The 12,859-nt window shown below is 47.2% G+C and overlaps 2 protein-coding genes across 2 annotated transcripts in view; one reads left to right on the forward strand and one right to left on the reverse strand.

Moving 5' to 3' along the window:
* Positions 1–250: 250 nt before the first annotated feature.
* On the forward strand, positions 251–4,220 carry MPEG1 (macrophage expressed 1). The gene has a single exon (XM_053561813.1). It carries the CDS (start codon positions 443–445, stop codon positions 2,594–2,596), a length of 2,154 nt encoding a protein of 717 aa, XP_053417788.1. The 5' UTR covers positions 251–442; the 3' UTR covers positions 2,597–4,220.
* A 57-nt stretch (positions 4,221–4,277) lies between these two features.
* Positions 4,278–12,859, reverse strand: part of DTX4 (deltex E3 ubiquitin ligase 4) — a 36,051-nt gene continuing 27,469 nt past the window's right edge. Inside the window, exon 9 of the mRNA XM_053561816.1 lies at positions 4,278–8,425. Within this exon, the coding sequence (XP_053417791.1) occupies positions 8,192–8,425 (234 nt within the window). The 3' untranslated portion in view covers positions 4,278–8,191. The remainder of the gene's footprint in view (positions 8,426–12,859) is intronic.

Here is a 12,859-nt window from a genome sequence, read left to right on the forward strand (position 1 = left end):
GTAAAAGGAAACTGATGTTGGAGTTTTAAAAGAGAGCAGTTGGTGAAAATGTAAAACATCATGTCATGTCCAAGAGAGGGAAAAAAAGAAAGAAACCCAAAACTTTCTACTGGAGGATGTGAGGTGCAGGGTCACACTTTTTCCGAGTGCTTCAAAGAGAGCAGATGCAGATGGGGGAAAGTTAGGGTAGTCAAGCATAATGGGACTGTGTTTGCATGTCTAGCGCAGCAAAGTTTTTTCAAGGTCCTGGTGGCCCTTAGTGTTCCAAGTGACTCTCGTTTCTCTATTTCGCAATTAGATTAGCCTAAAAAGGAACTGGTAACTTTGGGAGAACTGCTGAATTTCAGCAACTGCTTTCTTTCTCAATCTGTTGAGTTTGCACCAGGCTCACCAGCTACTGGTATAACTATAGGGCTGGGGTGTCGTAGGGCCTGCCATAACCATGACCAGCTGCAGGACTGCTGTCCTCTTCTGGGCTGTGGTAGTGTGGGCTGAAGCAGCCGGAACTCTGGGAGGGACGCAGGAGACTGGACTTCAAAAATGCAAGAATGCCTTGAAACTATCCGTCCTGGAAGTCTTACCTGGAGGTGGCTGGGATAATCTGCGGAACATGGATATGGGACAGGTGATGAACTTGACCTACACCAACTGCAGGACCACAGACGATGGACAGTACATCATCCCGGATGAAATCTACACCATTCCCCAAAAACAGAGCAACCTGGAGATGAACTCAGAAATCCTGGATTCTTGGGTAAACTACCTGAGTAGCACCTCCTTCTCCATCAACACGGACATCTCCTTTTACTCCACAGTAAATGGCAAATTCTCCACTGAGTTCCAGAGAATGAAGACCCTTCAAGTGAAGGACCAAGCTATAGCTACACGAGTTCAGGTAAGAAACCTGATCTACACAGCCAAAATCAGCCCAGCTGCAGAACTAAGCTGGGAGTTTAAGAAGGCACTAGTGAGTATCTCTGAACATCTAGAGAACAGCCAGACAAGAATGGCCGCCTACCTGGCAGAACTTCTGGTCCTCAATTATGGCACCCATGTAATCACTAGTGTGGATGCCGGGGCAACTCTTGTTCAGGAGGACCACGTCAAGGCCTCCTTCCTCCAGGACAATGAGAGCAGCCGTAGTTCTGTGACTACAGCTGCTGGAATTGCCTTTCGTAACATCATAAACTTCAAAATTGAGAACAACTACACCTTGCAGAGTGCCTTAACCAAGAGCTACCTGGCAAACCGAACCAACTCCAGGGTGCAGAGCATTGGAGGAGTTCCTTTTTACCCTGGCATCACCCTCCAGGCCTGGCAGCACAGCATCTTTGACAATATGGTGGCCGTGGACCGTGTTGGCCTGCCACTGCATTTCTTCATCACCCCCAACATGCTGCCTGGCATGCCGGGCCCCTTAGTGAAGAAGCTGTTCAAGACGGTGGAATCTGCTGTGGGACGCTATTACACCTTCAACACCTACCCTGGCTGCACAGATCAGAATTCACCCAACTTCAATTTTCAGGCCAATGTGGATGATGGCTCCTGTGAGGGGAAAATGACCAACTTCTCCTTTGGTGGGATTTATCAGGAATGCATCCAGCTCCCGGGGAATGATGCTGTCTCCCTCTGCCAAAAGTTGGAGCAGAAGAATCCGCTCACTGGCGATTTCTCCTGCCCCTCAGGCTATTCCTCAGTGCGCCTGCTGTCCCAGACCCACGAGGAGACCTACAACCACCTGCAGTGTCAAAAGTCCTGCACCTTATGGATCTTCTGCAAGGAAAATTGTGAAAATAGGTTTGAAGTGGCAAAGGCTGAATTTAGAGCTTTTTGGTGTGTGGCCAATGGCCAAGTATCAGAAAACTCAGGATTACTTTTTGGGGGTCTCTTCAGCAGTAAGAGTATAAACCCCATGACAAATGCACAGTCATGCCCAGCTGGCTACGTTCCACTGAGACTCTTCGAAACCCTCCAGGTATGTGTTTCTCTGGACTTTGAGTTGGGAAACAGGTTCTCAGTGCCCTTCGGTGGGTTCTTCAGCTGCACAGTTGGGAATCCTTTGACAGATTCTAACACATCCAGAGATTTAGAGACACAGTCTCGAAAAGGGTGCCCCCAGGGCTTCAGCCAACACCTGGCCCTCATCAGTGATGGATGTCAAGTGTCCTACTGTGTCAAAGCTGGGCTCTTTACAGGAGGGTCCCTGCACCCTGCCAGGCTCCCACCTTATACAGGGCCACCCCTCACAAGCAATGCTTCCACCAGCACTATCATACTGACCAATTCTGAGGATGCAACATTCTGGATCAAAGACCCCCAGACACACCAGTGGAGGCTGGGAAAGTCGTCGGAGCTGCGTGGGGCCATGAAGGGCCTCCATGGGGAACATGGGGGCTTGTCAGGAGGAGAGGCAGCTGGGGTCACAGTGGGGGTCATTGCCATTCTGGCCATTGTCATTGTCCTGGCCATCTATGGCTCATGGAAGTTCAAGAAGAGGGGATACCTAGAAATTGGGGACGAGAGGCAGAGTTTGGCTCTAGACACAGAGGCAGCCAGAGATACACCTAACGGGGAGCAGGAAAGGAGTCCAGCTTAAATTTCTCCTGGGAAATTGTTTCATCTCTAGCCAGAGTGGTCATCTCTGACCACTTTTGCCATCCTAAGTATTGAAGTATGAAGTGTAACAAATAGCAGGTGTAAATTTGTGATTTCATGTCTCATGCTCTGGGCTAGAAAATCCCTATTGATACGTGGACAGGGCTGGGGGTGGAGAGAGGGAGCACTTGTGATTTTTGAAAGCAAAAGCCATCCTGGGGACTAAATACAAGGTGGGGGGGGGAGTCCATTCCCTACCTGTGTCACTAATTGTCCTCACTTAAATGCTCTTGTATACAAAGAGAGGAGAGAAGCGCTGACATTTGGAAACTAGGCATTTGATCTGAAGTCCACAGTGACTTGTCACCTGTAAGAATTCCTGCCTTTAAGCATTCCTCTCTCTCTATTTTGTTTTTTAAAAAGCTTTCATGCTCCTAGAGGCTGGCAGAGCCCTGAAAAGGCACAGGAAGTCCTGCTTGGTCACTGCTTTTTAGCTTTGTGGTCTGTGTATCAACCATCTGTGTCACTTTCTCTGGAGAATGTCCTCTGGGTAATCTTAACAGCTTCTGAAAAGAAAGATGTTGCCTGTGCCAATCCCATTTTTCCCAATGGTCCATGATAAAGGCTTAGGCCAGACCACTCCTAGACTTCTGACCAGTGCCAACAAGTCTTCAGAAAATATTTTAACTTACAAACTTCTGTTAAGGGTACAGGGGGAAGGAGTGCTTTGGAGACAAAGGGTAAGTTAACCAAGGTAAAAACTGGGAAAGAGAGTCTGATACTCAAGGGAAATTAAAATTCTTACCCACAACCAAGTACTTGATTTCGTTCTGTTAGCTCCTCATAAATTGGACACCAAAAGGAGCTGTAGATTTGGATAGACCAAGCATTACCATTTTATGTTCTGTGTTGGCAAAGCACAATGCCTTCCTCTTCCCTAGATGGTCCCTATGCATCCTATCCTTCCGTGACACACATACACAAGTGCACACATACACACACACACAGACAAACATAGACACTGCATTCTAAGAAGTCTGCACCATCCTGGGGGTGAAAAAAGTAAAAAGTCAAAGTAAGCCCACATCTCTGTGTTACTTCTTCTGAAAATCAAAACGGAACAGAAGGCACCCATTATGCATGTACTTTTTTTTTCTCCATCAGAAAGGGGGATGACATGATCAAATCATGTTTTTAAATAAACTGAAAAAGGCATCATTCAGCCCCACCTGTGCCACACTGATTTCAGTTCTGGGCCAACAGCCTTGGGGTACGTAGCAGGATATATGATTGTCAGCTACTAATATGTGAAACTTTGTTTAATTTTAATGCCAGTCTTAATTATCTCAACGTTATCCTATGAAGGATAATTTGTTCTTTCCTTGTTAATGTTCACAATCAAGAGCTTGCACTGAGAATAGGCCCTTCATTTAAGGAGCTTGATGCATCCCGGCCAGTGTGAAGAGAGGAACGTGGCTACTCATCTGTTTCCACCTGAGATAGAGAGAAGTGAATAACAGAATTTGTGCTCTGTTCTCCTGACTGCCCAGCCAGGGACACTAATGTCTATAACGTTGTCACTTAACCTGTCTCTTAAGCATTAAAATGTTCTCCTAAAACTTTGAGTGCTGTGGATTTTGGGTGTTTCATATGTTTTAATCAAGCTGACACTTCTCTGCAAATACCGACTTTCCTATTAATTCTTTGAAGATTAGTAAGTCAGAAAGGCAAAGTGTGGCCAAAGGTTTCCTGGGTTTTTAATGCACTAACTACTCATAGAAATAAAAAGTTCTTTATAAACTTATTATTTCTACTAACAAGACTATGCATAGTGTGCATTACAATTTGTCCGAAGGAACGCTCGTCTGAGCGCTCATCCACACACAGTCAGAACGTGGAGTTGGCAGGTTGCATTCACACAGGCATTGTACATAGTCAGAACCCTCATGGAGGCGCTCACAAGCTTTGTTTCCCGAGTCCTACTTTCTTAATTAGTGATCTTAGGCTGGGGTCTATAGAAAAAATGATCCTGGCTTCCAAGAAAACCACGTTCCTTGGACTACCAGAAGTAGAGATAGAGACGGGTTACAAAGGTGGCTGTGCATTTGCATTTGACCTTCGTGTTCTCATCAGTGTCAGGATGATTAATAGTAAATATTTATTTGAAAAACAACAGCCTGTGAATGATTGAAATGTACACTGCATGGCTGTCAGGTGAAGGGATCTGTAAGAAATGAACATTCGTGATTTTGAAGATGGTTTTTCTCCCACAAGTTTACTTGCTCATTTTCCCAGCCATCTGGTCTGTTCCTTTAGGGGAACAAAGGGTCCAACCAGGTCAAATGTGTGGGTGGAAAAGATGTAAAAATTTAAAACACATACATTAAAAAAAGAAAAACAGAGAAAGAGGACTTTCCCCCATCCAGTGGAAGGGCTTGTGGTTGCTTACAGACTCGGGGAAGTAACCCAAACGCCTCACACACAGGTGCCCTAATTTACAAAAAGCAGAAGGTCAGTAACATCAACAATTCACGGTTGTTCACTTGCCATTTATTGTTCTGCACATACACCTCATGAGCACCAGGTGGCGATGTCCTCCCACAGAGCAACACCAAGGACTTGGAACTACACCAGTTAACAAACAGAACGATTTTACCACAGGACTTTCACCTGCCCTCTCCCAGAACACCCCCATCCCCACTCAAATGCCAGCGACCACAGACAAGGAAAGGGGGCAGGGGTCTTTTCTAGTACCACACTGTCCTTCCCCCCAATCTCTCATGCACACAACAGTGCAATACCAGGACAAGTACTCTTGACCAAATATAAAAACACAGAGAAGTTCAAATTTTACAAAAAAAGGGAAGAGAATGAAAGCACAAAGGCCCAACCACATGTACACAATTAACCCTTAAGGGGTGAGCATCGACAAGGTTTGTCTCCGATCCCATTTGCCATCCTTGGAGACTAGAGAAGGGAAAAACTGGGCTGCTGGTGTTAAGACCATGGAAAGGAAGACAGGGGACCAGCCCTCTCTGGGCCAGGGGGACAGCAGGTCTTCTCGTGGGAAAATGCCCTGTGATGAAGTGGTGGAGGCACAGGGCTGTGCTGGCAGGGTTGGCACAAAAGACGGGGCAAAGGAATGTCCTCCGCCTTGCCTGGCACAGTGTTAGAAAGGAAATTCAAGATCCCTTCTGCCCAGAGTCCCACAAGAAGACTGGCACAGGATGAGACGGCCCCTACAGAGTGAAGCAGAAGAGAAATGAGGCAAAGACATTACCAAAACCCTAGGGGAGAAGACGTGAAGGGATGAAGACCACCAATGCGAGTGGTATTGCCACTGTCTACTGGCTCCCTCGTGGTCCTCGGCCCCCTGCCCCACCTGCTGCAGGGAAACCAGCCTCTCCCTGCTGTCCGGTTACACTGATGCGGTCTTTTCTTCCCCACCTCCTCCTGCCTCACTGTGTTTTTCTACCCATGGACTCTCAGTCCCCTGTGCAGAGAAGCCCGGAGGATACTTGGTGAGGGCGCTAAGTGTGGAGATAGTGCTGAGCCTGCAATGAGGCTCTCCAGTGATCTCTGGGATGTGGTGACTTGGCCAAGGGCACCTGCAGGGATGTCTCTTCCATTAAGTTCAGGTGTTTCCTTCCCAACTGTGGCAGGAAATTGCCCTGTGGTGCAGCGAGCTCAGGACCAGTCTCCTGGTCTGCTGGTGAGATAAAACGGCTCCTGGCAGGGACTCAGGGGGCAGAAACATTCCTCAAAGCAGAGCTCTCTTTCATGGGGAAGACTAACATCCCTATAGCCATTTGAAAAGCCAGGGAAGACACAGCACCAGCAGGTCAGAGGAAACTAGGTGACACTCAGGTGGATCCACCAGCCACACCAACATCAAAATGTATGTGGGCCCAACAGCAAGGAGGGCAGCTATGGACCTGGCTCTCCTGAAAGCCTGGCCTCAGGTCTAACCTAAGTACCATTTTTGAAGGTTCTTTTGCTTCAATTTTTCTGGCATCAAAAACCTTCCAAGTATAATGAAATATATATGCATATATATACGTCAAACCCCCAAAACATGAGGTATATAAATTCAAATTAGTATCCAGAGGAACGTCCCCCAAACACATAGTTCAAAGAACCCACTTTCAAAGGGGGAATTGGGTTTCCCTTCTTGATCCCCCCTCATCTCCTCCCTGACCTCCAATTCATTCCTTAATGGGAACAGGAGGGACGCTGGAGACAGACAGGGTCTGGGGACATGAGATGCAGGGTGGTCCAGACCATATTGTGGTCCTGATCCTATTAGGAATGAGCCACAGAGGTTCCCTCTGGTCTCTGAGCGAACTTGTGACAGATGAGGGGCATGAGAGGCCCAGTGTCACTTCTGGGCATGGAGACAGATAGGAGCCCTCACAAAAACAAGAACTGGATGGAGAGATTGGCTCTGCTACAACCTTGCAAAGAAATATAAAAAGGGGTCAATCCAGCCCTCCCCTCCTCACATCTCCCCAGGCACAGTTCTGTCTCTATCAGGGTCTAATTTCCTATGGGATGGGGTTGGGTTGGCTAAGGTAAGGAAAGCCAAGGACCAACACAGCCTGGCCGTTTGATCCCCATCAGATCTGAGGTTTGGCATTTTGCAAAAGAGAGTGCAGGGACGGGGCCAGCTTCTCCGCCAACCTGGCCCAGCAAGGCCCGCACTCACAGACACAGACAGCGCACAGAGCCCAGCTTGGGCTCTGCTCACAGTGACTTGATGTGACTCATGGAATTTCTGAGCTGGTCTAGGCTGAGTTGGGAAGAAGGCTGTGGGCCCCTCTCCCTGAGGACAGTTCAGAGGCTCAGTGGGATGCAGGCTCTGGTTTGATCAGAGAGGGGCTACAAAGAGCATCCCAGGATGCTACCCCAGAAAGGAATCCCAGAGTCTGTCTATCCACACAAGAGAACCAGATGCCTCTCTGGATAGGTCAAAGGTGTGAGGAGGCAGGGAGGGCCTGGAGAAGCTGAGAAGGATGACGAGAGCTGGGCATGCTCCTTTGCCTCTCTGGCCCTCATGGCAAGAAGTGATTCCTCGCTCCACACCAGGGCATCCAGTGTCTCATGTCACAGCAGTTGAGTGGTTTATCCCTTTACCCCCAACCTTGCACAGTGAGAGCTCCCTGCCTGCAGCAGAGGAGAGGATAGTGGAAACTCCACTCTGGAAGCAGAGGAGAAGTGGCAGAAGCCAGCTGAGACAACCCAGCCTGGGCTTCACAAGGCCAGAGTATGGAGTGCCCCAACACTGACCATCCCCTGCAGGAGAATGGGCCCCCTACCTGGGAGGTGGGGCAGGGAGGGGGTTCCTGTCTGCCCAGCACCATGGGAACAGACTGCATGGGAACAGACCCAGGGCGGCCCCTTCCTGCTGGATGAGGTTTATGAATGATGTCCCCTTATTCAATCTGACCCCCCCCTGGGGCTGGGAGGGAGGGGCGTGGAGACAGGGCAGCAGGGGAGATGCGGGAGTCTGGAGCTCAAGGCACCAACTTGTATCTTGACACCCTATTTTCCGTCCTGTGGTCCCCACGGTCCCTCCCACCTCAAAGCCCCTCCAGCCTCAGGCCTTCTCCTGGGCAGTGCTGTCCTCAGAGATGCCCTGGGCAGCCAGTTCAGCCAGTACATTATCTAGGTAATTGGCGTCTGGGTAGCCATGGCCAGTGAGATTAGAGCCAAACTCCGTCTTGTGGTGGACCTCATTCCAGATGACCGTGTCAGACTCGCCTGTGGTGCTGGAGGTACCGATGGCAAAGATGAGGCGGCGATCCCAGGCCACGAGCAGCAGCTTCAGAACCTGGGGGAGAAAGGCCAGAGACCTGGAGCAGATGTCCCAGGCTGGGCTCAGACAAGCTGCAGCGTCCCACCCTCCCTGCCTCAGAAGGCTCGAAACGGCCCAGTGGAAGAGGAGATTTGGAGTGAGGGAGCAGTAGTTGTGTCCTGGCGCTGTCACTGAATGACTGTGTGACCCTGGATAAGATGCAGCCCCTCTCAGAGCTTACTTCTAAAATGGCCATGGGACAATCTGCTTCTGACGGTTATGAACACCTTACAGGCACCAGTTTTCACTCTGGGAGGGCAAGGTGGGAGGATCGCTTGAACTCACAAGTTCCAGACCAGCCTGAGCAAGAGTGAGACCTAAATAGAAAAATTAGCTGGGCGTTGTGGGGGGCACCTGTAGTCTCATCTACTTGGGAGGCAGGAGAATCGCTTGAGCTCAGGAGTTTGTGGTTGCTGTGAGCTATGTCGCCACTGCACTCTACCCAGCCGACAGAGCCAGACTCTGTCTCAAAAAATAAAGGAAAAAGAAAAGCATTTCATTCTGGTGCCTACTTAGTAAAGGTTAGCTACCAACACAATCGCTGCCTCTTGAAGGACAGGACCGAGGGGCCGAAGGTGCTCGTGACCTGCCCCCACCCACCTCCCTACGGGCGTCATTTCCCCAAAGCTAACCCTTATAGAACAATTCTCTAAGGACTTTGTGAAGCAATTCGACTTCTTCTAGGAAAGGAAACTGGGGCTCAAGGAACAGGTTGGGGCTTGTAAAATGCTCTAATTCAGCTAAATTAAAAAATAAAATAAAATCTTTGTTGAGCAAAATGAATGCTTAGTGCTCTGTTCTAGGCCTCGGTCAGAGCAGTGTCCAGAATGAAGAAGGCACCGGATAAAAAATGAACTATTGTAAATATGGTGCAGGTTGGAGGTGAGGACGTCATAATAATAGCAGTAATAACAATAGCAGGTGTTTAAAAAAATGTGAGCTACCCTTTCCTGAGTGTTTACTTCCCAAGTGCCAGGCATGGGGGTCATAGAATGGTTATAGTAGATTGTTCCTGTCTGCCCAGCACTGAAAACTCCACGGGAATGGACCCATGATGGCCCTTTGTGTTGGATGAGGTTTATGAATAATGTCCCTTTATTCATTTCAATCCCTGAAGAAAGGTGCAGTCTTTCACCACTTAAGGAGGTTTCAGGCAACACCAGACTGCGTATCTGATGGTGCGCCCATACGATATAATGGAGCTAAACTGTTCCTACTACGTACTATTCACTACACCATACATTTTATCATTAGCGTGTACTCTTTCTACTTACAAAAAATAATTAATTGTAAAACAGCCTCAGGTAGGTCTTTCAAAAGGCATTCTGGAAGAAGGCATGGTCCTACAGCTCCCCAGGTGTGTTACTGCCCCTGAAAACCTTCCAGTGAGGTAAGATGTGGAGGTGGACGGCAGTGACATTGATGATCCTGACCCTGGGTAGGCCTCAGTGAATGTGTGTGTTTGTGCCTTAGCTTTTACAAAAAAAATTTAAAAAGTAAAAAAATATATTTAAAAAACCTTATGAAGGATATAAAGAAAGAAAATATATTTATACAGGCCTCAGTGAATGTGTGTGTTTGTGCCTTAGCTTTTACAAAAAAAATTTAAAAAGTAAAAAAATATATTTAAAAAACCTTAGATGAAGGATATAAAGAAAGAAAATATATTTATATAGCTGTACAATGTATTTGTATTTTAAGTGGTGTTAGAGTTAGACAAAAGAGTCCAAAAGTTAAAAAAAATTATAAAGTTTATAAAGTGTAAAAGTTACAGGGAGCTAAGGGTAATTTAATATTGAAGAAATTAAAGTATTTCATATAAATTTCATGTAGCAGAGTGTATAAAGTCTGCAGGAGTGTGATGCCCTAAGGCCTCACATCCACTCACCTCTCACTCACTGCCTCATCCAGAGCAGCTTCTAGTCCTGCAAACTCCATTCACAGTAAGTACCCTATACACGTGCACCATTTTTTATACCACTTTCTTACGGAAATTTTCTATGTTTAAATACACAAATACTGAACCACTGTGCACAGTAACATGCTGTACAGATCTGTAGCCTGGGAGCAATAGGCCGTGCAGCCTGGATGTGCAGTTGGCCACACCACTTAGGTCTGTGTAAGTGTACTCTGTGATGCCCATGCAATGGCATTCCTCATTGTTAAGCAACACAGAACTATACATGTATCATCCTATTTTTGCAAAAGAGGGGACAGAGTTCAAAAGATAAAGTCTTGGCTGGAGGGTTGGATGGGGTTTGACTTCAGGCCTGCCTGGCTCTACAGCCCAGGGTCTGAATTGTTACTCAGTGGAGTCTTAGATGAGCATCAGTGTAGATTTCATGGAGAAAGCTGATTCTGATCTGAGTCTCAAAGGAAGAGGAGGATTTGAGGTGCTTCAATAGAGAAGGATGTGTAGATATAATAAAGACATATAAGCCCAGAGTGTGGATAATTACAATAATAGTATGCGTTTTGCAAATGCAACCTTTGCTTTATTCCCCCAATATCCTGTCCATGCAGATAAAAATCATCACCACTATTTTACAGATCAGGAACCTGAGTCTTAAAGACATGAAGCTGTATACCAGTTCCATGGTTAGGAAATGGCAAAACTAGGACTCAAACCCAGACTGGTCTGGCTCCAACGCCCAAGCTCTTATTACACCTCACTCTGCAACAAAGCTGAAGGGTAGGGTCCAGGATAAAGATGGGGGATTAGTGAGAGCAGAAGATTTAGCCCCACACTGTAGTAAGTTTTATAGGTTAAGCTGACGAAATTGTAACTTCATGAGGCAGGAAAAGGGAAAACCACTGAAATAAATTTTTGTTGTTTGCTCATTTTATTTCTCTTAAACAAAGGTGCTGGATGCTATGGGATGCTTTGGGATGACTAACTATGCTTTGGGATGACTAACCTGGAGGCAGGTAAAAGATGAAGAAGGATTAAGTAGATTGGTGGGAGCAAGATTAGCAAAGGAGCTGGGTGGTTGGGAGGCGGGGGAGTGCAGGGAGGACGCGCTGAGCGGATCCAGGGCATGAGTTAGAGTCCAGGGAAGTTAATTGGACCCATTTGGGTTCCCATGATTTCTGAGTGTGCCATTAACATAAAGAGGGAGTCTGGAAGAAGCACAACTCTTGGCAATAGGATTCTATTTTTAACAGCAGAACTTTACAGTGAGGACATCCAGCCAACGGTTGGAATGTAGATGCAGGTGTCTGAAACAACAGGTGACAGGCTGGTCCTGAGTCCTAATCTGGGGACACTGCACCGGCCCATCAGGATGGGGCCGATTTCATCATGGTTCTGAACTATCTGCTACCTCTCTGTGGGAAGAGATCATAGCCAGACCCTTTGCCCTGAGAACTCCCTATAGGCAGGACACTACCTAACCACTCATCTGGCTTTCCCAGGACTTCCTGGGACCTGTGAAATATGACTGGAAGTATTAGGCTTGTGGGAGTGCTAAATGGGAGGATTATGCACTTGTTCTTGGGTTCTCTCCTGGTCTTCTTCCCCCTTCCCAGGAAAGGGTCTGGACCAGAGAAGGCCTGTTCCTTCCACCGGGGTTCCAGAATGGGAAGATACATGGAACAGAATGGTCTGAACATTTGCCCCCCAAATTCATACATTGAAATCATCACCCGCAATGGGATGATATTAGGAGATGGGGCCTTTGGGAAGTGATTAGGTCATGAAGGTAGAGCCCTTATGAGTAAGATAGTGCCCGTATAGAAGAGGCCCCAGAGAGCCCCTTTCTCCATGCACCATGTGACGGACTGTGTGTATGGAGGAGCCCTCACCAGACATGGATTCTGCAAACATCTTATCTCAGACTTCCATCCTCTAGAACTGTGAGCAATAAACCTCTGCCATTTATAAGCCACTTGGTCTGCAATACTGTGTTCCAGCAACATGAACAGACTAATACTCATAGCAACAACGTAGCTACACAGAGCATTAGAGATAAATATGTGCTAAGGAAAGCTGAGAGAGAAAAGGCTGACTAAAACACAGCTTGCCCAATATTTCCCCTGGCACTGCCCTTAGACACATTCTTATTCCTTTTGAGTTCAGAAAAGATTTGGAAAATCCAATGACTTTCTGGCCGTATCCACCAACAAAACGAGCATGATAAATTGTTTAATTCTAATTTTAGAGTTCATAGGACCCCTGAAGACTTATCATGAATCACTAGTAATCCAGAAACCCAAAGACTGTTCCCTCTGCCCTTTTGGGAAAAAAGTCAAATAACACAAAAGTGCATAAGAAAATAATTTCCTACACATTAAGATCCCTGCCCCAGAGCAGGGCTTCTCTGGCGGTCATCTAGGGATCTTGGTAAAATGAAGTAGGTTCTAGGAGTGCATTTCCATCAAGCTCTTGGGGGAGGCACTGGACCAGCCTTT

This window comes from Nycticebus coucang, chromosome 14 (assembly GCF_027406575.1).
Source record: "Nycticebus coucang isolate mNycCou1 chromosome 14, mNycCou1.pri, whole genome shotgun sequence".
Taxonomy (NCBI): Eukaryota; Metazoa; Chordata; class Mammalia; order Primates; family Lorisidae; genus Nycticebus; species Nycticebus coucang.

Coding starts and splice junctions, on each gene's coding strand:
- MPEG1 (XM_053561813.1), top strand. CDS start 443: ATGACCAGCTGCAGGACTGCTGTCCTCTTCTGGGCTGTGGTAGTGTGG.